Below are 24728 nucleotides of genomic sequence, written 5' to 3'. Positions count from 1 at the left end.
GCATGCTGTTAATTTGTAATGGGGTCAGTCAAACTGGTCCAATTTGGAGCTAATCCAATCTACCCAACTGAAAGAGTTCCAAGGGGATAATGTGACATGTGCTTTTTATCACATGAGAACCCATTAAATATATTTTGCCTTGTAATTTATCTCTATCCAAATGATGCCTATAAAAGCCCATGAGAGTTCCGTATAAAAATATCATTGGCTTAATTTCTCATCCCTCCGTTTTCAGGATATTCCAATCCTTTCAATTTCTACTCATCAAAAGATTTCATTTACACATCTATCATCATTTACTAAATTTCCCTTTTATCTAGAGTCTATTATATAACCTATTCCATTATCCGGTGAAATTCACTATCTAGGTATCTTGAAGTGTTTTGGGGAAAAAATCAATTAAAAGTGGTGATGAATGATTTCTTACGTGGGATCTTCTACTGGCCAATGACATGGCGATTATAAATTGGAAGAGGAAATTACATGCATTTGCATGATGCTATAAATAGTAAATCTCTCCTTTTATTCAAGGATTTTTACAGATCATCATATTTCAACTGAAGTCATAATTATTCTCCAAATATTTTAATTATTGAGTTTATTTTTTATTAATCCCACTTGGCTTCATAGCGTTTGAGTAATTAATACTTATATTTATTTTGATTTTAAATATGTGCTAGACTAAGATACAATATTAATGACATGTGGATGATGGAGGAGGCGGAACAGAATCTAGATTAGCCCATATTAGGACTACCTCATACGCCTAATGGGCTTCGGAGGAGCATCTGGACCTCGAGCAAATAAAGGCACGAAAGTCACTATCAAATGGACCTGAAATGACCCAACTATGCGCCATATGTTCTTGGTTTATCCTGGCCCGCTATCTCAGATTTTAAAAAATGATGCAATGATATCGCTTTCTGATAGCTTTTCTTTATCAATTAACATCCGATATGGTCATCCGATACCCAGATGTCAGTCAAGGTGGATATTGCATTAACCCCCCTTCAGATATCCGGTTCAGCCTTCCGGGTCTGATATTGACATCCGACCAGGTAAACACTGCTAGAAATATACCTCCATCTTTTTATTTCTTAATCCCATTTTTTTTCACCCATGGCCCAATATTAAATCAACATCACATTCCTCTTATATCTCCTTCAAGATGCACGTCCCTCTCCCACCAACTTTCCTACTCTCCCTCGACTAAAACTAGCTCAGAATTAAATATTCTCCTCCATGTGGTACGACCCTTGCTTAATCCATAAATAGTTTTAAAGTGATTAAGGTGACTTTCATAAAATTAATACAAGGACCATAATTACCACGAGATGGAAATCTTCCAATGCAATCATTGCTGATGCATTGCTCTCATTGCTAATTACCAGGTGGGGATGATCTCAAAAGATCTAAACACACAAAAAAGACCAACACGGTAGACAATTACAAAGGTTAACATGAAGTCAAATACAAGTTCCAAAGTTGCAAAGTTTCAAAGTCCAGAATCCAGCTGGGGGGTTGTGGGTGTATGTATATTAGAAGAATCTCAACGGTCTGCAAAGAACGCCAGTGGTCTTTGACAACCATTCGTTCTCTGAGACACTCGATATTGGTGCCGGGCTGGACCGTTGACCGCCGGAACCGCCGTTCACACGGGGGGAGAGGTTCAGACCGGCGCAGTCAACGACTCGTCCTTTCACAAGACCGCGTTTCGCGTGAGCCCAAAGTCAAACTTTGACCCGCAGGCTCGCCAGAAAATAACAAAGGCGGCATTTTGGTAAATTACAAACAAACGAGGGCGAAAAGATGCGGGGATAATTTTTTTTTCATCAAAGGTAGTTTTATCGCGGGGAAATCTGAGAAAAATTCGAGATATATGTCGGACTGCACCGCCGGCGGCGACGTGACCTTCCGCTAACTTCTGCAGCAGCGGAAGTCTAGAGAGAGGAAGATAGAGAGGGAGAGGGGAAGGGAAGTAGAGAAGGAGGGCTTCTGCGCTGGGGAGCAGGAAGGATCGTTTTGGGGGAGGTTCGGAGGCGAAGGGGCAGAGCTGGAGCTGGGGAAGATGATACTCGGTCGGGGAGGCGGCGGAGGGCCGGAGGACAGCGAAGGGCTCGGCCGGATCATGGCGGCGCTGCCGCTCCGCGGCGGCGAGATGTCGGGAGTCGCCGGCGGCATGGGGCTGCCGCCGCCGCCGCGCAAGGGCGAGGAGGGCAGCAGCAAGGCCATGGCGGCCGGCATCGGCAGTCCGCAGTGGGGGCAGCAAGAAACCAGAGATCTGATCGCGATCCGCGCCGTCCTCGAGCGCGACTCCTCCCTCGCGAAGAGGAACAAGACGCTGTGGGAGGCGGTCGCCGCCCGAATGCGAGAGCGCGGCTACCGCCGCACCCCCGAGCAATGCAAATGCAAGTGGAAAAACCTCGTCAATCGCTACAAGGTTCTCTTTGATTTTGCATTCAATCCCCGCTTCTTTATGAATGAAAATGACGGAATTGTTCCGGATCCCATTAGAACTCCGAAGTTAAGCGTGCTCGCCGAGAGCAGTTCCAGGTTGGGTGACCGCCTGGGAAGCCCTCGTTGGTGAATAACACAGCATGGGCATGTGATCGCCGTTCAAAGTTTCAAAGAAAAATGACTGAATTCTGTGTGTTTTTTCTTTTCTCTGCCAGGGGAAGGAGACGTCGGGCCAGGACGCCGGCAGGCACTGCCCCTTCTTTGATGAGCTGCACGCCGTGTTCGCGGAGCGCGCGCAGAGCATGCGGCGGCAGCTGCTGGAGTCGGAGTCGAGCGGCGCGCCGGCGGGGAAGAGGAAGCAGAAGCGGGGGGGCGGCGATAACAGGTCCTCCGATGACTTCTCCGACGGCGGCGACGACGAGGAGGACAGCGACGAGGACGCGGCGTCGAGGAGCAAGAAGAAGAGGCCGGGCAGGGCGGCACCGGCGCCGAAGGCGGTGGGCAGCGTGCTGGAGCTGCTGCAGGGGTTCATCCAGCAGCAGCTGCGCATGGAGGCGCAGTGGCAGGAGATGGTGGAGCGGCGCGCCGAGGAGCGGCGGGCCTTCCAGCAGGAATGGAGAGAGTCCATGGAGAAGCTCGAGAGGGAGCGCATCATGATGGAGCAGTCGTGGCGGGAGCGAGAGGAGCTCCGGCGAATGAAGGAGGAGGCCCGCGCCGAGAAGCGGGAGGCCCTCCTCACCACCCTACTCAACAAGCTCATCCACGAGGACCTCTGAATCCTCTCACCCCCCCTGCGGCAGATTAGACGGAGATTTATGTTAGGTTCTTCTTCTCACACTGGACATATGATCAGATCCCCATTACACGTATGAAAAATTATAAACATGAGCCAGAATAGATGGATTTTCACCAACCGTCTTTGCCTGCATGGGGTGGTCGAATTTGGAATGCTCTACCGTTGCATGTGGGCATAGAATAGATGCATCTTCACCATCTTTGATGGGTATTCACATTCTTTGCATGCATGGCTTGGGCAACTTGGCATGCCCTACCGTTGCACCTGAGCATAGAATTGATTGACATTCACCATCTTTGCATGCATGGATTGGGCAACTTGGCATGCATTACCCTTGCATCTGAGCATAGAATTGATTGAAATTTACCTTCTTTGCATGCATGGCTTGGGCAACTTGGCATGCCCTACCCTTGCATCTGGGCATATAATTGATGCGTATTCACCATCTTTGCGTGCATGGCATTGACAACTTGGCAAGCACTACCGTTGCATCTGGGCATAGAGCGTATCCAACATTGTGTACATCTCAACGGTCAGAGGATGAGCCCTGTCGCCGGAGACGAACCCACGGGCGGCGCCCTTGAGCTCGACCCAGCTGCAGCCAGTCTCCTTCTTTGTGGACCGCCGGAGCTCTGCGGCGCGCCGCCATGAGCCCTTGGTGGCGAAGAAGTTTGACAGTAGCACGAGGACTCCTCCGTCATGGGGCTCGGAGAGGAGGACCTGCTCCGCTGCCACGGCGCCAACGTCGCCGGCGCCATGGACGACGCAGGAGCTCAAGAGGGTCTCCCAGGAGTTAATCTGCAAGGCTTCCGGGAGGAGGTGGATGAGCCGGCGCGCTTCGCCGACCGAACCGGACCTGCCAAGCAGGTCCACCACGCAGGCCAAGTGGTCCGGCCCAGGGGCCAGGCCCCGGTCCAGCATTGAGCCCAGAGCCCGCCGCGCCTCCTCCACCAGCCCGCCGTGCACGAAGGCACTCAGCAGGCAGAGAAACGTCACCCGGTCTGGCTCTGCCACCTTCCTCTTCAGCATGCTCTCGTAGCACCCCATCGCCTCCCTGGCTCGGCCGTGGTGCGCATAGGCCCCAATCATGGCGTTCCAGGCGACGTGATCTCTAGCAGACATTTCATCGAATGCCCGCTGAGCGTCTTCCAGAAGGCCGCACTTGGAGTACATGGTGATGAGGGAGCTGCCGACCAGCCCGTCCTTCTCGTGCCCGCCACGGACCACGCCGAGGTGCAGCATGCGGCCCCAGCCGAGCGCGACGAGCGCGCCGCAGACGGAGATGGCGATGGCGAAGGTGCCCTGGTCCGGCCTGAACCCGGCCCGCACCATGACCGGCAGCAGCTCCAGCGACCGCTCGTCGCGGTGCCCGGATATCAGCGTGTTCCAGGAAGCCTCACTGGGCCGCGGAATTCTCTCGAACCATGCCGCCGCTGTCGCCATGTCGCCGCCGGCGACGAAGCCCTGAAGAATTGAGTTCCAGGATACCACGTCCCGGCCCGGCATCTTCTCGAACAAAGCGAGCGCCTGAGGGAGCCTACCCTTCCCGACATAGCCAGCAATCATCGTGTTCCAGGCGACGGCGTCTCGGCCGGGCATATCATCGAACAAGCGACGAGCGACGTCCAAGCTGCCCTCTTGCGCGTACCCACGCAGAACGCTCGTCCAGGAGATGGTATCCTTCACGGGCATTTCCTCGAACAGGGTCTTCGCGCGGTCCATTCTCCCGGCTCGCGCGTGAGCTGTGATCATCGTGTTCCAAGTCACCGCGTCTCGGTTAGGCAGCTTCGCGAAGAGCCGCTCCGCTTCTTCGATGCAGCCCAGCTCGGCGTACCCCCAGATCATGGCGTTACACAGCGGCGTCGCCAGTGCCGGCGCCTGATCGAAGAGTAATCGAGCTTCCTCGACGAGCTTGCGGCTGAGATACCCAGAAATCATGACAGCGAAGGAAGTACTGTTTCTGCTCGGCATTGCGTCGAACAGTTGTCTGGCTTCACGGATTCTTCCGCCGTCGACGTATCCGGTGATCATGGAGTTCCAGGAAACGACGTTTCGGTGCGGCATAGCGTCGAACAGGTGGCGGGCCTCGGCCAGTATCCCGCATTTGGCGTAGGCGGTGAGGAGGGCAGTCCAGGAAACGACGTTTCTGAAGGGCGAGCGGTCGAACGTCTTCTGAGCGTCGGCCGGCATGCGGTGGCGGGCGTACCCGGCGATCATGGAGTTCCACGAGACGTCGTTCCGCTCGGGCATGGCTTCGAAGATCCGGCGGGCGCCGCCGGGATCGCCGCCGTCGAAGGCTGAAGTTATGGCGGAGTTCCATTGGGATGTCCGCCGGCTCGCGGCGGCGGACGAACACACGCCGGAGTAGCGCCGCCGCGGACGTGAGATGGCGGCGCCGGATGCCTTCCTCCCGCGCATTCACTCAGCCAGCTACGGACCTCTCAAAGATGAAGAGATTCAAGCAAACAAGTATTCGAACTTTTAGGTATAAGCAAACGATGACGATGACGAAAAAGGTCGTTTTTGAGTTGGCCGTGTATGATGACGTTTCATCGTCCGTTTGTCATTCTGAGCCGATTTTTGCTAAATTAGTAAGTTAAAGAGATTGAATTGGACGGATGACGGACGGCACAGAAGGGCGTTAAGGTCAGTGACCCGTCGCGGGACGTATGACATCGACAGAACGGGACGGCCGGGACGGAACGTGGTAATTTCAAATAATTGCTGATCGTCCGGGACGTGGACAGGACAAAGATTGTCCCAGCGTCCAGAATCAGTGCGGAGACACGGACGGGACGGTTTGTTCGAGTGGACGAAAACAAACCTGACCGGAGGTCTGGGGACGAATTTCCATCCTGATTTTTGTCCAAAATCGGCGGATGAGACGATTTTTTTATCCTAGGACGAAAAAACCATCCCGTCCGTATCCCTGCACTATAGTAATTTACTGTGTGTGATCCATACGTAGGGGATGACGGTTTTTGACAAAAAATCTTAACTTATACCTAAAAGTTCAAGTCAAAGTACAGAAATTGCTTCACAAGGTCAATTAAAATAGTTAAACAATCAACTTTAGTAGGTAATATACTACTATTTTAGTCATGAATTCATTAATAAATCAACTTTCTCTGTACCCAAGTCAAAGAAATAAGAAGGCCAAAAGGTCAATTAAAATAGTTAAACAATCAACTTTAGTGGGTAAAGATATCATTTACGTCACGAATTCATTGCTAACTCAACTTTCCTATTAAGAACTCATCCAGTGGGCCTTATTACTTCGGGTTCGAAACACGGGTTCATTCGGGTTTGCTGTTATACCAAAGTAATACCAAAGTTGGGTAAAAAATGGTGAACCCTAACCATCAGCATCAGCATGACAGCATGTTCATCAAGAATCAACAGGCAGGATGACCAAAGATTGAAAATTTAGCCAATCAGCTGCAGACATCTGGACAGTGCCCCCAATCAGCAGAGACAGGCTTTTGACGTGGAGCGCTTTCATGGCGGTCGGTGGCGGCGAGGAATCTATCGGCATCGCCAATCCGTCGTCTACCGCTGTCCACGTGTCGCCTTGTGGAGCGGCGGCGGGGCGCACGGAGCTGACCAGCGGGCCCAGAGGCCGACATTGCTTTCCGGGAGAAGTTCTCCACTCTCGTGCGATTCGTAGTTCTTCAGATCGTCGAAAAGGATATAGATCGATCGATTTCGCTGAATCTGTGCGAGAGAAAGAGGTGTTTCTCTTCGATCTCGCTTTCTCCTCGTCGGTCGATTTTCAATGGATGCGCTCAAGAAGCAGGCCAGCAAGCTGAGAGAGCAGGTTGCTAAGCAGCAACAGGTACTGCTCTTCCTTTTTTTTTCTGATCTTTGATCGGCGTTGCGATTCATGGATGTTTTTGGGCGCGAGCAGGCGGTTTTTAGGCAATTCAGCAGTCGTTTTGCCGTTGATCCTGCGCTTCTGGATGAACCTGACGCCGAGTCCTGCCATCAAATCCGAACGCTCTATAAATCCACCAAGGGGGCGAAGGTGGGGTGGCGCAATTCATCGTTTTTCTGGAATCCCTGTACACGCACCAGTCATTCGCGTTCTCCGCGGATCAATGCGATTATGATTTTACGATTACGATTTCAAGAACTAACCTTCTTGTTTCAGCATTTTCAACAAGATATTCTGCGAAGACTGCGAGGTCTTAAAACCGCAAGCTCCAGGCAGACGGAGATAGGTCGGCTATATCTTCTCACGCCTTGTTGTTCTTTCGGCTGCAGAGAAGATCTTGTAGAATTAACTCCGTCTTCTTCGTGTCTAGCCTCCAAGCTTGCCGATGGCTGCGTGAAATACGGAGGGAGTGAATTCTGCGACGAGCTTCTCGGCAAAACTTCTCTCAAGGTTGGAAGCTCTCTCCGTTCAATCGAAGCCGAGAGGGAAAAACTGCTACAGATTCTAGGAGGACAGGTGAACACGCCGTCAACATTCGCTTTGATTCTTGAAATTAGAAGTTTAGATTGGGTGCCATTTGAATTACAAGTTTAGAAGTTTATAGCCTTTTGCTTGGTGCATAATAGTTTGAATCTCTTCCAAATTGAGGGTTCTGAATGGAGAGATCAAGGGGAGAGGTTTATGTGATACAACCTCATCTAGATTTGAGACTGAATTATGCATTATAAAAAACCCTTGAACGTGGTCCTAAATACTTAACCCCATGCAGTTACAAGAGATATAATGTTGATACCAGCTTTTTCTCTGAGAAAATGGTGAAGGATTTGATTCCAGTCCAAATCAATGTGAATATCAATCATATTTGGACTGGATAATCTGTTCATGAACCTCTGTTGGTGATCTCAAATTATGCAAATAACATTGTCGATGATTTACGCAGGTTTATGAACCTCTTCAAACCATGGTGATGTCAGCCCCATTGGAGGATGCCCGGCACTTGGCACACTGCTACGAGAAGCTCAAACAAGACGTCGAAGCACAGGTCTTGGTGAATCTTGATCAAAGAATTTCTGGGAAACTATTTAGTCCAAGTTGGAAAATTATTTTCCTGGATAATCAATTCATGAATCAGTTCATGATGTTCGTATGATGTCTGGGCAACTACACTTTCCAGGCAGTTGATGTTGCCAGAAGGCAGATGAGGTCTAAGGAGGGTGGGGGTCATGCTGACAGCATGGTAAAGCTTCAGCACTCAGAGCATCGATTATCTGAGCTGAGGCGTGCCTTATCGGCTCTTGGAAGAGAAACAATTTCAGCGATGGAGACAGTTTCAGCTGATCAAAGAAGGCTCACCTTCCAGCAACTTCTTCTGATGGTAGTATATTTTTCGTCTTTTATTGGAACTACAAAAGTTTGATTTTGTGGACATTTCCTTGTTTTAGGTTGACGCTGAGAGAAGCTATCATCACAACGTTGCTTCCATCTTAGATCAACTCCATGACGAGGTAACTTATGTTCTGAAATACAAGTGTGGGCACCAAATAATTTATTTCTTTAGGAATAAAAAATACTTGAGAAGTGCTGCTATATAAAAATGGATTAAAGGCCAAAAAGAGGGAAATAATGGGGTCATGAAACAACTAGATCGATAAATCATAAAATCTTCAGCCTTTATCAATTGATCAATATTTACTTGTCTGCTTTTCATGGTCGAGCCACCTGGATCATTGGTCCATTTTTCATTTCGATTATTGACTCATTTTTCTGTTTTAGATGATCGTAGAGAGACAGAAGATGGAGTCAAAAGGACAGATTGAGCCCATTGCTTCGGCAGAAGAATGCAGCGAGATAGAAGGAGATGGCAGAAATTCATCTCATCCCCAAGAGGCTTTGGCAATTAGTAGTCCACACAAAGATATAAATCACAAAGTTGAGTTCGAGAAATCAAATAATATTACCGAAGGTCTCATTAACAGAACTGAGAAGGAACAACCCTCCAATCTGAGAAGAGATTACACCGCTGTCACTCAAATCCAATCTGCAGATGGTTTTCATAGTACTGGAGAAAATCCTTCGATTACAGGATTGGAGGCGGATAAGGATGAAATTGAGCTTCGCCAAACTGTCTCAAATGGAAGAGATGATGAAAAAGATGAATTCTTCATCGCAGAGGTATATAATTCGATCAATTTATTCTTTTTTATTGTTAAAGTATAGAACTGAACCAAGAATTCTCTGTCCGCACCATCAATCAAATCACTTTCCATGAGCCATGATTCCTTTTTGTCGTCAATCCAATCTTTTGGGTTGGAAGAGGAGTTCCTATCTTCAAAAAAAGTGTTTATAAATGAGAAAATAAAATAAAATTCGCCTGTGCAGGTTATACACCCCTTCGATGCCCAAGGCGATGGCGAGTTGAGTCTTTCCATGGGTGACTTCATTGTTGTTCGCCAGGTGCGCCATATCTACTGATACCATTAAATTTTTAATTATTTAATTTTTTGAATAGTTATTAGAATATTATGTTAAAACAACATAATATGTGATGACTGCAGGAATCTGAGACTGGGTGGTCAGAGGGCGAGTGCATGGGGAAGGCAGGTTGGTTTCCGACTGCCTATGTGGAGCAGCGGGACAGAGCTCCAGTTGGCGGGTTGATGCCATCAGTAAGCTCTGCCATGATCCAATCACCACCACCACCATCCGCATCATCATCACCATCATCCTCATTTGAGGAGGCGGCTCAGAGATGATGAATCCGGGTTCTTGGATGGATCATCTCTTCTGTCTCTCTCTTTTTATCCCACGTTGTAGAATATTGTTCATCCTCAGGTTCTCCATATTCAGGATCTCCCTGGTGTTTTTTTGGTAAACTGTTTCTCTCTCCCTCTCTCTCTCCCCATTTATATGCCATCTCCATCCATCAATTTGTATCTATGTTATATTGTGCCACTCTATCCATTCGACTCTTGGAGTAGAATTTTTTTTCAAATTATTCCTCACGACTTTCAAAAAAGTTTTGAACAACTTTTTTATTCAAGATAATTGTTGATTTCTTCCATGAACTTTGTAACCCACAACAAAAAATATTTACGACTGACTGGACCATATATTATTCTTGTTTAATCACCAAAAGTGGAATTTTATTTTCTTATTCAAGTCGTTCAGAGTAAATTTCAACAATAGTGAGACAAAGATATCGATCAAGTATCTAATTATGGAACATATAATTGAGTTTTTACCAGCTCAAGTAATACATATATGTGTAAGTGGGAGGAACTGAGTTTTAATCAGTTAGTATATCCAACTATCGTTCACATTATCTAGGTGAATATCTGGACACTAAGTTTAGATAATTCCACGTCTTATGATGGATTAACTAAGGATCTACAGAATAATGTATGAAGAGCGAGAGTTAATTGGAAATGATTAGTCTTAAGTAATTTCATCATGAAAATAGTACTAGGTTATATTGTTAATCCCTAGTCCATACTTGAATGGAATGCTCCCTTCCTGAAAATATTACTAACTTACCAACTTACTATTCCTTCATGAAAATGCTTGGAAATAAAAATCCAGACAGTAAGCGTAAGACAACCTGTCATAGACCCCATTATAGAGATCACATCTACGTCAGAAATGGATGACCTACATTCTTAAAAAACTTATGGTGTTAATTGTTGGACATGACTGACCCACCCAAAAGCAGCATTCCACTAACGAAATGATCTTTAATTTATAGCGTATGTCATCCAATGGGCAAGTTAGATTTTGTTGTTACATTGTTAATTTTTTAATCTTTAATGTTTCATTCTACCTTTTCCATCAAAATCAACGTTGACTTAACAGTTCAATTTTTAATTTTACCAACGTTACACTTTAGGTATGAAGGTCATTTATACACAATAAAACGTAAAGTATATCAACTTTTTACACCCAGAAATTATAAACGCAGAAGATAATTAATCTTACGTTATTTGATGAAAGACTTCAGGCCCATCATTTTAGATTTTTGTATTAGTAAATTTAAAGGCCCTAATTGAGATAAGGTAGAATAAAGTAGAATAATTTTTTTATATTGATATTTGTGTCTTGCTTTCAGTAGCTTAATTCTTACAAAGTAAACACTTTTTATGGAATACCATGATCTTCTTATTTATGACTCATTCAATTTTGTCATAATGATGACATGAAACAGTGGTTTAATCAATAATTTTATCTCTCTTTCCAAACTCATCTCATACTCTATGATTATACAGAATCTTGTTGGGAGAAATCACAACATTTAGGGTTTTCTTTAAATCTAGAACTTTACAAAGTTATGTTCTTCCCCCACCGTCATCACTCAGACCAGCCCCTTGTCATCATCTCAGATTTCTGTTCCAAGCTGTATGTCCAGCGTACACATGACTGGACAGATGATGAATGACAGTGTTATACAACTAATGATGAATTATCATCCATCCCCAAACCTCACTTTACGTGATTTGACTGGTTTAGTAAAATTATAGTTGCCACCATGAGCCATAACAGTTCAACACTGATGCATCTGCTGATCCAATGGCAATCAAAAGTGTTTAACGGTCCCAGTCCGGTCCGTACTTTTAGCAAGGACCTAAACCTTACGTAGGATCGGTCCGGTTCCCGTCCGGTCTTGTCCGGTCCCGGTCCTGTCCCGGTCCTGTCCCGGTTCCGGACTAGTCAAAGTCGAAGAACAAAAAGTCAGGACAAAAATGGTATGAACTTCTCATAAAAGGGAAAGTTTGTTTCAATGTCACTTATGAAGCCCATATTGAAAAATGAAAAGAAGAATAAAAGAAGGTTAAAAGAAGAATAATTGAACAATAAAAGAAGAATTAAAGAAGAAGAATGGAAGATCAAAAGGAAGAAGGTAAAGAAACATAATTAGAAATAAGAAAATCAGGAGAAAGAGGAAGAAGGAAATAGTAGGAAAAAGGTAACGAAGAAGAAAAAATAAAAGAAGACTTGAGAAGGAGAAGAATAAGAAGAATAAAATAAGAATAAAATAAGATGGAAAGAAGACGGAAAGAAGAAGAAAGCAGAATAAAATAAGAAGACAAGAATAATAAAAACGAAGAAAAAAAGAAAGCAAAAGAAGAACGGATGATGAAAAGAAGAATAAAATAAAAAGAGAAGAAGCCTAAAAGAAATGAAGAAAACTTGACAGAGTGGAGTGTAGAGCGGAGAAACCTAACATAGCTTGCAATACAATGAAACAAACTTGACAGAGTTGGAGGAGAGAGAAAAAAACAAGGTTAAACTAAACATTCTCAAGATTGAGAACAAGAAAGAGGGACTCAAAGACTGGGAGAGAGAGAATGTGAGGGAGAGAGAGAAGAGAGTGTGCGAGAGAGAGAGAGAGAACGGGAGAGAGAGAAAAATGGGAGAGAGAGAGAGAGAGAGAGAGAGAGAGAACAGGAGAAAGAGAGAGAGAGAAAAGGGGATAGAGAGAGAGAACAGGAGAGAGAGTGAGAGAGAGCGTGAGAGAGAGAGCGGGAGAAAGAGAGAGAGAGAGAACGAGATAGAGAGAGAGAATCTTCAACAGAGATTGGAGGGAAGGAGAAGAGATGGAGAGAGAGAGAAGAAGAAGAAGATGAACACACCAAGAAAGGAGATGGAGATTAGATCATTGTATTCCTCAAATCGTTTTGGATAACATGGGTTGATATTTATATTGTAATACCATAATCGTAAAATAGTAAGTTTCTGTTTAATCATATAACCGTTGCAAACAGATACAACGGTTTTATATTTTGAATAGGTCGATCTAATCTCGACCGTTATAACTGATGCGGGTGCACCGAATATAACCGTTGATCGGTGCACCAGTCTTTCCTGTTATAACGGGGATTAGATCCTGACTGTTATAATAAGAGCAGGCGCACTAATCTCGACCATTGAGTCGATCTCGTGCTCCCTCTATCTACGATTTGATCCTAACACTCTATATTTAATCCTGGCCCTTTATATTGAATCCTAAACTATCTTTGACCCCACATTAGATCCTAGCCACTAATTCTCTAACGAGTATATTTATTTAGTTATTTAATTACTAAATAATCTTGATTAGTCCCTATTCAGCAGGCCTCTGATTTGAGCGAGTTGGCGCACTTGGTGCTGACTCCTTAACAAGAGAGAGTGAGAGAGAGAGAGCATGCGGGAGAGAGAGAGCGGGAGAGAGAGAGAGAGAGAGAACGGGAGAGAGAGAGAGAGAGCGGGGGAGAGAGAGAACAGGAGAGAGAGAGAGAGCGGGCGAGAGAGTGAACGGGAGAGAGAAAGAGAGAACAGGAGGGAGAGAGAACGGCAGAGTGTGTGTGTGTGAGAGAGAGAGAACGGGAGAGAGAGAGCGAGTGTGCAAGAGAGAACGGGAGAGCGAGAGTGAGTGAGAGAGAGAACGCGGGAGAGAAAGAGTGTGCGAGAGAGAGAGAGAATGGGAGAGAAAGAGAGAGAGAGATAGAGAACGAGAGAGAGAGCCAACGAGAAAGAACACGAGAGAGAAAGCGAGAGACGGAGGGAGAGAGAAAGCGAGGGAGAGAGGGGGGGGGGACGCGACCAGGCAGGGAACACGATCGGTGGAGGGGGAAGCAGGGATTATTTATTTATTTTAATCCAGTCCCTGTCCGGTTTGACCATCGGACCGGATCCGGCCCGAATGGCCGGTCCACCCTAAAATGGTGGACCGGCGGTCCCGGTTTAGTCCGGTCCGACCGGTCCCTGGTCCAAAATTTCAAACCCTACATTTAACTGCAATAAATACGTCCAAATGTTACAATAGTTAGCTCAATAACTAAACAAACTCTCTGTTTGAAAATCATCCTTTAGTTTTGTTCCACTATATTCTTCTCTTCCTCTCTCTCTACCAATTTCATTAAGTTGGATTCTTTCTCTCTGCCTAGTCAGGTTGATTCTGTCTCTTGCTCTCTCTTTCTCTCTTTCTTATTAATCTAATCTTCTCTGTGTGACATGAATCGCTTTAATCTTCCTAGGTATAAGCATTTTTCTCTGTCCAGTTCATCTCTTCATCCATCCATCCATCTATATCTATCTATCTATCTATCTTTTTTTTTTTTTTATGATGAGATTTCATTGATATGAACGTGACTTTAAAAAGTTTCTTTTGCCATGTGGCTGCCACCTGGGATATGAGTGTTATTAATCCGGTGGATGAGGTACATAAAATTGAAATTGACAAAGCCTCCTCGTATGAATGTCGTCGACGATGATGACAACATCAATTCTTTCTTCCTCTTGTGGAGCTAGAGGCTGCATTTCATGATGTATTTTGGCATGTAGCAGTCTACACCGTGATTTGCTTTTGGTTTTATCCTCTGTATGTGGAGGCATTTTCGGAAATATGCCATGTGTTTTCCTCCTTTTATTTCAGTTTGCTTCAGTTATTGCATTTTTAAATCATGGTGTGTAGTGCTCTTTTCTAGACTCGGGCTCCATCATTTCTGTTGAATACTTGACCTGCACCTGAATAAACACACCATGGCACGCACAAATGCATCTCAAGTAAAACTTGGATATTTGTTAGCATTTGTATTAGATCTCTTGGTTCAAGTGAAATCAGAAATCATTCAAGTAAAAATTGACATCATGCAAAAATATTTTTATATTTACTTTTCTTTTCACAGTACTCTATGAGAATACCTTAGACTATTACGCTTATAGCCTCGTTAGGAATTGACATGCGACTTGGGGACATACACAAGGCTAACCAAGTAGTAATAGAATTTGACTCTCAAAAACAACAACACAGAAACTGTAGCAGTTTACAGCAAGGATATGTTCCTCAGTCCATTGATTTGGTATCCAAGGATGTGCATTTGATGAGGGTTAGCATTGATATGAGCTTATTTTCAGCTTTGGTATGAGCTTAAACACCAGAATCAGTTGCTTTGCGGATCCCACTTTTTTGCATAAACATCATTTTGAGCTTTGGTTTTTCCTTTCTCTCTCTTTTTTTTTGAAGTTTTTGAGTTCTCCCATGATTGATATGTTGCCCTTTCAATCTTGTGCTTGTTCTTTCTTGTTCAAGAGACTTGCTTTCTATGACGTTTGCCATGTTGATGGCATTTATCGCATTCATGTTGATGGGCTTTTGCCATTTCAAAGGTATTCATGATTTCTGTATTAGCCTCTTTCCCCCTTCTAGTCGTGGTTCCCCCAGTCATTTTCATGTAGCTCTAATAGCAAGCCCCCAGACTAAGATGCATACTCTAGCTGTCCCTGCTACAGAGTCTGTATTACTGGATTGATGATCTTATATATATAGCTTCATGATTGACCTTGGATATTCCGCTCCTATCCCACTTTCTCTTCTTTCAGAGGAATATAAGCTGTCTCATCTTTAGGAATTCCCATTCCATCATGTATGACAGTTGGAAAATATATTCATAGTTTTCAGTAAATCTAAAATAAAGTACATCGTGTCTCATGACAACATAAAAACATGTTGAACAAGATATATTAATAGTCGATTTCTTGGATTGAAGCTTTGAATTGTTTAATAATTTAAATTTTGGAAGAGAAAAACATACCTCTTGGCTTGCGTCTAGCTTCCATATCTTCGCAATGGTTTTAATTTGTGCTCATTGATTTAAAGTATTTGGGATGTGGCATACCTAATTTGTCCATTCGGTATCTGCCTTTTGCTTAAATTGGTAAGTCCAAAACAAAAAATTCTCATTTTTGTCAATAGCATAGTTAGCTAATGCATCTGCGACACTATTCCCTTCTCGATAAATATGATTTATTTCCTCTATTTGATTTATGTGTCTCATAATCTGTTCCCACCATTCTCTTAATTTCCATAGAGAGCAGATACGGCTTTGTATTATTTGACAGAGTGCTATAGAATCAGATTCTACAATTATTCTTTTGATACCTTTACTTTCACATAGTCTTAATCCATCTAGTGGTGCCCAGCCTTCTACCTCCATATTAGTCCCTTCTGGGTATCCATAGGAGAAGGCAAAAATCATCACATGTTGCGCATTTCTTACTATTCCTCCTCCTACTGCTTTCCCAGGATCTCCTTTTGATGCGCCATCTACATTAACTTTATATATTGATCCGTGAGGTGGCCTCCAGGAAATGAGTACAATATTATGTTTGTATTTCAGTGGTCCCGGGTCTATATTCAAGTTTATCAAGCTTTGAACATCTTTTTTTTCTGTGATTTTTCTGGGCGTACTGATGTGTTCAATGTTTTTTATCCACGCTTGTATCTTATGAGTGATAGACCAATATCCCTTATCTCCATTTTCCCATTTCCTTAGATTTCTTTTCTTCCATATTTCCCATAGGATAGAGGCTTTACTCTCTTTGGATGCAGGCCTCATTATGCTCATTAACCATTCCTTCGGTAACACATGGGAAGTTTGAGTCACATTCCACTTCTGCATTAGCCACTTCCAGAGGTGTCTCGCCCAATCCCCTGCAAAAAATAGATGATCTCGATCCTCTATGTGAGGGTTTCTTGGGCAACAAGAACATTTCGATACAACATGGACACCAATTTTTTGTATATTTTTGTCCACTGGCAATACATCATTGAAAAATCTCCACATAAAAAACTTGATCTTAGTAGGTATCCTAGTTTTCCATACTATTGTGTTTAGGATATTTTGGGGTTTCTTGCTGTGAAAATGCTGCCATGCTGACTTTGTAGTAAATTCTCCATGTGTAGTAAGAGTCCAAATTGCTGAATCTGAAACATTAGATAATTTATATTCCTTGTTTTTCATTCGTGTGATAATCTGTTCAGGAACCCCGTGATGTCGAAGATACGGTTCCCAATCTTGGGTGAGTAGATATTTGACTGTTACTGTTGATTCTCGCATACTGCAGCCTGGAATATGTTCAAGTAGACCCATTCCGCTCCAGTTTTTATCCACATATTGATATTTCCATGACCCAAATTCCATTGTAAGACATTCTCCATCTCTTGCCATATGACCTTGAGGTTTTGTATTCGTTGGGGCATTGGTCGGTCAGATTGTATGATGTCCCAACTTCCAAATTTTGCTCTAATAAGTCTGGCCCAAAGAGAGGTATTCTTATGAAATGACCATGCCCGTTTCATTCGAAGAATCTTCATTGTGGCCTCTAACGATCGTATGCCAAGTCCATTCTCTTCGGTTGTAAAGCAAAGTTTTGGCCAAGCCACCCAATGTCTCTTCTTGGCTCCCTCATTGCTTGACCATAAAAATTGTGCCAGAATTCTATTTATCCTTTCAGTAAACTTTTTGGGAACATCATAAACAGAGAGCGTATGAATAGGAATGCTGTTTAATACATGCTTTATCAAAGTAAGTCACCCTCTTGGAGATAGCCATTTTCCTTACATGCTTTATCTATCTATCTATCTATATATATATATATATATATATATATATATATATATATATATATATATATATATATTTTAAAGCAAATTTCATCAAATATAAAAATTTGTACATCAGTTTGTTGGAGCTGACCAGATGTCAATCACCTGAGAGAGATGGGATAGAAAATCAAAAAATATTTGGCAGCATCTCCTCTGTTTCTTTTCCCTTCAGCTAAAACCAAAGTAGAGTAATCTAATCATTTTCCTTGTCAGATTTTCCTTCCTCATTTTGTTGATGTTTGGGTTCATTTGTTGGCTGTCACGTTCTTTTCCTGTTGTCTTCTCTCGTATGTCGTGGTTGTTCCCTATGGTTCGTATTTAAAGTGTATTCGATCACCGCGGATGCTTGGACTCAACCAAATCTTCTTGGGACGTTGCGGTGCTGTAATTCTTACCTATTTCTGAAATTATCAAGCTATGTCTCAAGGCTAACCTTGAACTTTAATAAAATTTTGGTTAGTTCATAAACAAGAATATAGATAAGAAAATTTAAAATCTTTAAGATGCAAGATAGGTATCCCATTTTTTAATTTATCTATCTATCTATCTATCTATATGTCTGTCTATCTGTCTATCTATCTATCTATCTGTCTATCTATCTGTCTATCTATCTATCTGTCTATCTATCTGTCTATCTATCTATCTATCTGTCTATCTATCTATCTATCTATCTATCTATCTGTATATCTATCTGTCTATCCATCTATCTATCTATCTATCTATCTGTCTATCTATCTGTCTATCTATCTATCTGTCTATATGTCTGTTTGTCTGTCTGTCTGTTTGTCTGTCTGTCTGTCTGTCTGTCTATCTATCTATCTATCTATCTATCTATCTATCTAATCTATCTATCTATCTATCTATCTATCTATCTATCTAATCTATCTACCTACCTATCTATCTATCTATCTATCCTATCTTTTTTTAAAAAATAATACATTCTTCATTGATATGAATGTGAGAAATACATTGTTTAAGATGCCCTGTGGGCATACATGATTGATAGAATATTTCTGTGACCGGTAGATTTTGGAAATTGAACCATATGCATGCTTGGTCATTCTTGTGGAGCGAAATTTCCATTTGCTTTGTCCATGCTTCTTTATTTTTATTGATTTCCCTCTTGTACGACCTTCATTTCGGCATTTTATCTCCTGCTTTTAGCTGTTCCCACATTTGCCCTTTTGCTCAGGATTCATCATGCTATGTTTTGACTCCTTGGGTGATTGTCTCGTATGCATAGCTGGCCTTTCTTTATTTGCTCATATCTTCCTTAGCATGAGGTTTATTGAAGATGGCGAGTGCTTGATTCTTCCTCTGATTCCCAAGAGCGAGGTAACGTCGTCTTGTTCTCCTCTTTGGAATTTCTGGTATCTTGTTGCATTTGCGCTTGCAGATATGTTGGGATCCTTGTTCCCGTTGCAGCTTAATCCTGGGAATTTGTCATTTACACCAAAAAATATGATTATGTAATTATAAAATGTATACATTGATCATGCAAAAAAGAATTTTGAAGATGGTCTATATGGGAAAAACATTTCTGCATGAAGCTTCTCATAGTTCTTTATTTGATCGTAATGTTGAAAATACCCTACTATCCTTGTAATTTTCATATTCTATGTTATTTTAGGGAGATAGCTGGAGACAATCATAATCATAGTGGTCATGACTGAGATCTATGCTTGATGTGACACAACAGATATGTTACCAATTAGCTGCACATAGTATACTCCTGTTTCCCCAAAGCCAGTTCCAAATACAGCTGAATTGGATGAGGGTTAGCATCAATCGCCAGGGGAGGGAAATGGATATATGATGATAGCGGATCTGTATTGTTTCATTCTTGTGTGGCTTTGATATGCTGCCCTTTTTCATCAAAAATTGAGCAACAGTATCTTGTTCCTCAGCTTCTTGTTTAGTTGTGATTTTTTTTTGATATTTTGGGCTTTTCAGGCATTTGTTTTGATGCCATTAATTCTGGAGTATTGAGCTCCGTTCTATCACATGAATTCTTCCTTTCTCCCCATGTGATATATTTGTTTCGCCGGTCGCCTTCAACTGCATTGATCAAAGACTCTACGGATACAAGCTTACTCTATATGTAGCTGACGATACAGTACCTGGTGTATCACACTGAAAATTAGGGCAGTTATTTCCATAATGTTTGTGAAAGAATCTAGTGTTCTCCCTTATCTTCGCTGGAATATTAGATCGTCAAGGTTAGTATGGGTACTTTCTTGTGTATGTATGCATAGTTTAAATTCAGAATTATGATCATGGATGCATTAGGATGTCATGATGCCTATGCAATATAGCTGGAATATGTGTATTTCCATATGATGGTGAAATACTACATATTAGAAATTAACATCATATAGATACTGTATGTAAAGTAATTCGATTAAGGAAAGTGTGCACCTGGTTCGCTTGATTTCGGACTCGGATTGTCTCAACGTGGCGCTTATGATCGATCTTGATGGCTTGTCCTTCAAAGTTGCATTGTTCAGTGATTGTGATTTTCATCTTCATGTCTTCCCTTGCGCCCAATGCATGTGCTTCCTAATTTTAAGATATGGAAGCCCTAGACGATCTGTCCTTAATTTCCCTCAAACCATTATAGGCAAATCCGCTTCCCTGCAAAAAACTTGTTGCTCTTTCTGAACCAAAGCATGGTTAGCAAGAGCATCAGCAACAGAATTACCCTCGCAGAAAATATGTGAGGTATTTTTAATTCGATGCGTACGTGCTAGAATTTTATTCCACCAATTTTTCAATTTTTATATGTTGCATTTATATGAATTCATCATATCACACAATACTTTTGAATCTGATTCCACCCAAATGTCATGAAATCCAAAATTTTCAAAGAAATCAAGTCCATCCAGTAGTGCCTTACATTCAGCTACCATGTTGGTTCCTGGTTCATATAAATTTGAAAAGGCAAAAATTAAACTTCCCCTTTGATTTCCAAGTATGCCCCCTCCTGATGATAATCCTGGATTGCCTTTAAAAGTTCCATCTATATTAAGTTTGAATTTCGAGGGTGGGGGTAATACCCAACAAATATTTTGAGTGATGTAAATGTACATTGTATGCCCGAATGTAAAATTCCAATTACAGAGTCCTCTCCATTCACTGCAAGATGTTATTTTTGTAGGGACGATAGTATGCTCTATCAGTTTGATCATGTTGGTTACAACATGAATAATAGATTTTTCATTGACTACCTTCCCACTTTCTTTTATTTTGATATTTCCATATTTCCCATAGCATGAACACACATGAAATTTTTTTTAAACAGTATGCTTTGCTTTCTTTGGACTTTGTCTTTAGGAAGAACTTTAACCATTGAATAAGTGAGAAATTGTACCTGTGATGTATATCCCATTTCTCTAGGAACCACTTCCATGCAGATATCGCACATTTTCCACGAAGGAATAAGTGTTCCTTGTCTTCAGTCTCTGGATTTCTAAGACAACATATACATTTAGAAGCAATTTGTATTCCAATATATTTTACATTCTTATCCAGTGGTAAAATGTTTTTAAGCAAACACCACATGAAACATTGTATCTTAGTGGGAATTCTCATCTCCCAAATGGTAGGAAAAATTTGATTTTTTGGTCGTTTAGCCCAAAAATATTCCCACGCAGATTTGGTTGTGAAATTTCCACGGGGAGTCAATGTCCATATGGGTTGGTCAGGATGATTGGAAAGATGTATATTTTCCTTCCTAATTTGTGATATTGTGGTGTCATCAACTCCATCTTGCCTAAGGTATTGATCCCATTGATGACTTAGCAAATCCTTGACCCTTATAGTTTGATCTTGAATCTGGATGCTTGGAAGATTTCCTGGACATCCAAGTAATGTCCAATTCTTATGCCAAACCAAAACTTCCCCTTTGCCGATAGACCACTGTATGACGTCATTCAATTCATCCCAGTTAACTCTGAGGTTCTGAATTTGTTTTGGTACATATCGAGTAGTTATCATTGAATCCATTTTTCCAAACTTTGATCTAATCAATGATGCCCATAAAGTATCTTTCGTATGAAAAGACCATGCCCTTTTCATACGAAGAATTTCTATGGTTTGTGCTAGGGTTCTAATTCCTAGTCCATTCTCATCTAGAGGGTAGCATACATTTTTCCAAGATGTCCAATGATGTTTTTTGTTGCCATCATTGTTAGACCATAGAAAATTTGCCACGATTTTGTGTATAGAATCTATGATTTTCATGGGGGCATCAAGTACAACTATAGTATGAATGGGAATACTGTTCAATACATGATTAATCAAAATAACTTTCCCACCTGGAGATAAAAGTTTACCTTGCCATCCGTCCAGTTTCCTGCGAACTTTCTCCAAAAGATGATCAAAATAAATAGCTTTGGTTTGTCCTATAAATATAGAGCAGCCTAAATACAAAAAAGGAAGTGTGCCAGCATTAAAATTCGTAATTTTTGCACTTTTTTTTCCGAACTAAGGGAGTTTTTCCAGCAATATAGAAAGCACTCTTAACTCTATTGACTTTTTGTCCAGAAAAAATTTCATATTCTTCTATTAATTTCATCAGATTTTGTAAAGATGATTTCTTTCCATTTTAAAAAATAATTGTGTCATCTGCAAACAAGCAGTGTGATATAATAGGAGCTCTATGTTTCGTGTAATACGTTCCGGTGGAAGAGGAGTGATAAATCCAAAATGATAGTAATATATATGTGCAATTCTAGCTAATTTATCTACTTCTTTATCTTTATCTGAATATATTATCAACATTTATGTTAAGTTTTGAAAAATCATCAAATAAAATCACCTTTTTCTAATTTTGAGTTAATTATTATCATTTGTGGGACTAACCCCACTTAACTCAATGAGTTAAGTGGAATGAATCTCACTCTCTTCGTAGTTGATGTGGAAGATGCAGGAATTAGATGAAACTTTCATGAATAAAGGGGATATTTAAATGAAGAGGAAGCTATTTGGAACAGAGGAGCAGGCTCAGCCATAACCCTGGGCCAAGAAAGAAGGCCCAAAGCAAGACAGTTGGCTCTAGTCTAAAGGCTCATTAAGGAAGCTCCACTAAACCCACTATGAGAGGCATGTTGGGCCAAAGAAAGGAGGGCAAGGGGAAGGTCCAGTCATGATTATTTATGGACATTTCAGGGGCTTAAATGCTGATTGGAGGACAACCTTGGACGTGGATCCAAGCCAGAGAAAAATATCCAGCCATTCAATCCACAAAACATCCAAGTGTGAAGACTTAAAGATAGCACCTTTAATGCTAATTAAGGAAAGAAACCTTGAACGTCCAGGGGGTATTTCAAAGGTCTCAATGCTGATTGGAGGACCATAATGACGTGGATCATGACACTGAAAAGAAGATCTGGCCATCCATTGTATTAAAAATCCAATGGCTCTCATTTGCTCTCTCTCCCTATATAAACCCCTTCACCCTATTGTAATATTCATCTTGTGATTCAATCCAAAGTAATGTTTGGTGGCCTAAGTACAATTGAGTCATAGATCCATTCACCTCAGTGAGTGCCAGGCTGAGCAGGAAGCATCCAGGGCTGAAGAAGTTGGTGGAAAGGAGAATAAGAAGTCCCTTGGACCTTATCGGGTGCGACAAAGAGGTTACCTTCTTATTTCTCCTTTTTCACTCTTTTCTGTTCGTCTTTTGTTTAGTCTTGGATCAGCTAGAAAATATCCAGATGGTTCCAATGCATCCAACCACGCTCTAAAATTCATTCTAGAACTCATTCTAGAGTGAATTTAGTGCAGTCCATTTTTTCTCTCTCCTCCACCAAGCCACTTTCCCCATTTGGCATCTGGACTTAGCCAAATTTTGACTAAGTCCAGAGCGCCAGACTGTTTCATTTCCTATTTTGTTTTGGCTTTAAAATACTCCTAAAAAATCTCCAAAAAATTATTTTCTGCCTACTTATATTATTATAATATTATAATAATATTTTAACTTTCTTTGTTTTATATTTTTATTTAGTTAGTTATTTATCTTCATATGTAGTAAATCTACTTCTAAAATTATTGAAAAATATATAACTAAAGCACAAATTCTTAAGGAAAAACCCTTGCTCCTTGTGGATCGACCCTTACTCTCCCTATGCTAGTAAGGTTATTATAAATTTTTGTTGTTTTAATTCGGATAAACCAACGACACTAATTAGTGAAGTTAGCTCATCACTAATTACCCCAAAATCTGAGTTATCGAGGAGATAATCTTAGATTGAAGGTTTCGGCTCAAGACTTCTTGTGCTAATAGCTAGGTGATATTGGATCGCCTTGTCTACGGCCTCTTGTTCCTTGGAAAAAAGGGGTGGAGTTTCCATCTACTAAAATGGAAAAGTTATTCATTTCAACACATGCTTTTATCATATCCATCCATTCTAAATTCAAACCAAAACGTTGTAAAACTGAAATAAGAAATGGCCATTCGATTCTATCATATGCCTTCTCCATATCAAGCTTAATGAGAACATTTTGGCCCGAAACTTTATGATTTAGATATTGTGAAACTTCATATACTAGGTTAACACTCTCATAAATAGTTCTTCCTTGAACAAAACCAAATTGTTCCTTGGAAATAAGTTTTGGTAGTACTGAACTTAATCGTTGGTTGAGTACTTTAGATATTATTTTGTATGTGAATTACATAAGCTTATAGGGCGCATTTTAGAGAATGATGACAGTGTTTGTCTTTTAGGTATTAATGCTATGAATGTTGCTTTCCAAGCTTTAGGTAATATCTTTTTTCAAAAAAGTTTTGGATGGCAGCGTAGACATCTTGTTTGATTATCTCCCAGCAAAATGTAAAAAAAGGGCAGTAAATCCATCTGGTCCTGGTGCACTATCAGGATCCATGGATTTTAATGCGTGTTCAATTTTTTGTAGATTGGGTTGGCTAAACAATCTTTGGTTATCTCCTTCATGTACTCCTGTCGGTCTAACCTCTTGGAGTTATTGATTAAGTGGAGAAAATTGCGACGTTAATAATGTTTTGTAATATTGCACTGCCTCTAGTTCCATAGCTTTCTGATTGTTGCTATTCTTAGTTCTCATGGTGGTATAATAATCTAGTTTTGAGCGTTGGTTTATAATCG

General features: G+C 41.8%; 3 protein-coding genes across 3 annotated transcripts; 2 read left to right on the top strand and 1 right to left on the bottom strand.

Moving 5' to 3' along the window:
• Positions 1–1889: 1889 nt before the first annotated feature.
• On the top strand, positions 1890–3370 carry LOC144708548 (trihelix transcription factor GT-3b-like). Its single transcript, XM_078581924.1, has 2 exons — positions 1890–2440; positions 2673–3370. The coding sequence occupies exons 1-2, from the start codon at positions 2069–2071 to the stop codon at positions 3231–3233; spliced, it is 933 nt and encodes a 310-aa protein (XP_078438050.1). The 5' UTR covers positions 1890–2068; the 3' UTR covers positions 3234–3370.
• Positions 3371–3715: 345 nt separating this feature from the next.
• Positions 3716–5807, bottom strand: LOC144708547 (uncharacterized). Its single transcript, XM_078581923.1, has one exon. The coding sequence runs from the start codon at positions 5669–5671 to the stop codon at positions 3734–3736; it is 1938 nt and encodes a 645-aa protein (XP_078438049.1). The 5' UTR covers positions 5672–5807; the 3' UTR covers positions 3716–3733.
• A 1085-nt stretch (positions 5808–6892) lies between these two features.
• Positions 6893–10182, top strand: LOC144708802 (SH3 domain-containing protein 2-like). The gene is made up of 10 exons (XM_078582237.1): positions 6893–7088; positions 7161–7277; positions 7404–7473; positions 7558–7703; positions 8128–8229; positions 8362–8562; positions 8630–8692; positions 8961–9359; positions 9567–9641; positions 9743–10182. The coding sequence occupies exons 1-10, from the start codon at positions 7029–7031 to the stop codon at positions 9938–9940; spliced, it is 1431 nt and encodes a 476-aa protein (XP_078438363.1). The 5' UTR covers positions 6893–7028; the 3' UTR covers positions 9941–10182.
• Positions 10183–24728: the final 14546 nt, after the last annotated feature.

Source organism: Wolffia australiana, chromosome 10 (genome assembly GCF_029677425.1).
Source record: "Wolffia australiana isolate 7733 chromosome 10, ASM2967742v1".
Classification (NCBI taxonomy): Eukaryota; Viridiplantae; Streptophyta; class Magnoliopsida; order Alismatales; family Araceae; genus Wolffia; species Wolffia australiana.
Note: the sequence above shows the minus strand (reverse complement) of the source record. Positions and strands in the feature narration are given on the sequence as shown.

Excerpts from the sequence above, each read along its gene's own strand:
- LOC144708548 (XM_078581924.1), top strand. The coding sequence starts at position 2,069 with ATGATACTCGGTCGGGGAGGCGGCGGAGGGCCGGAGGACAGCGAAGGG. Across the intron at positions 2,441-2,672 it reads ACCTCGTCAATCGCTACAAG|GGGAAGGAGACGTCGGGCCA; the intron begins GTTCTCTTTGAT and ends TTTCTCTGCCAG.
- LOC144708547 (XM_078581923.1), bottom strand. The coding sequence starts at position 5,671 with ATGCGCGGGAGGAAGGCATCCGGCGCCGCCATCTCACGTCCGCGGCGG.
- LOC144708802 (XM_078582237.1), top strand. The coding sequence starts at position 7,029 with ATGGATGCGCTCAAGAAGCAGGCCAGCAAGCTGAGAGAGCAGGTTGCT. Across the intron at positions 7,089-7,160 it reads AGGTTGCTAAGCAGCAACAG|GCGGTTTTTAGGCAATTCAG; the intron begins GTACTGCTCTTC and ends GGGCGCGAGCAG. Across the intron at positions 9,360-9,566 it reads ATGAATTCTTCATCGCAGAG|GTTATACACCCCTTCGATGC; the intron begins GTATATAATTCG and ends TCGCCTGTGCAG.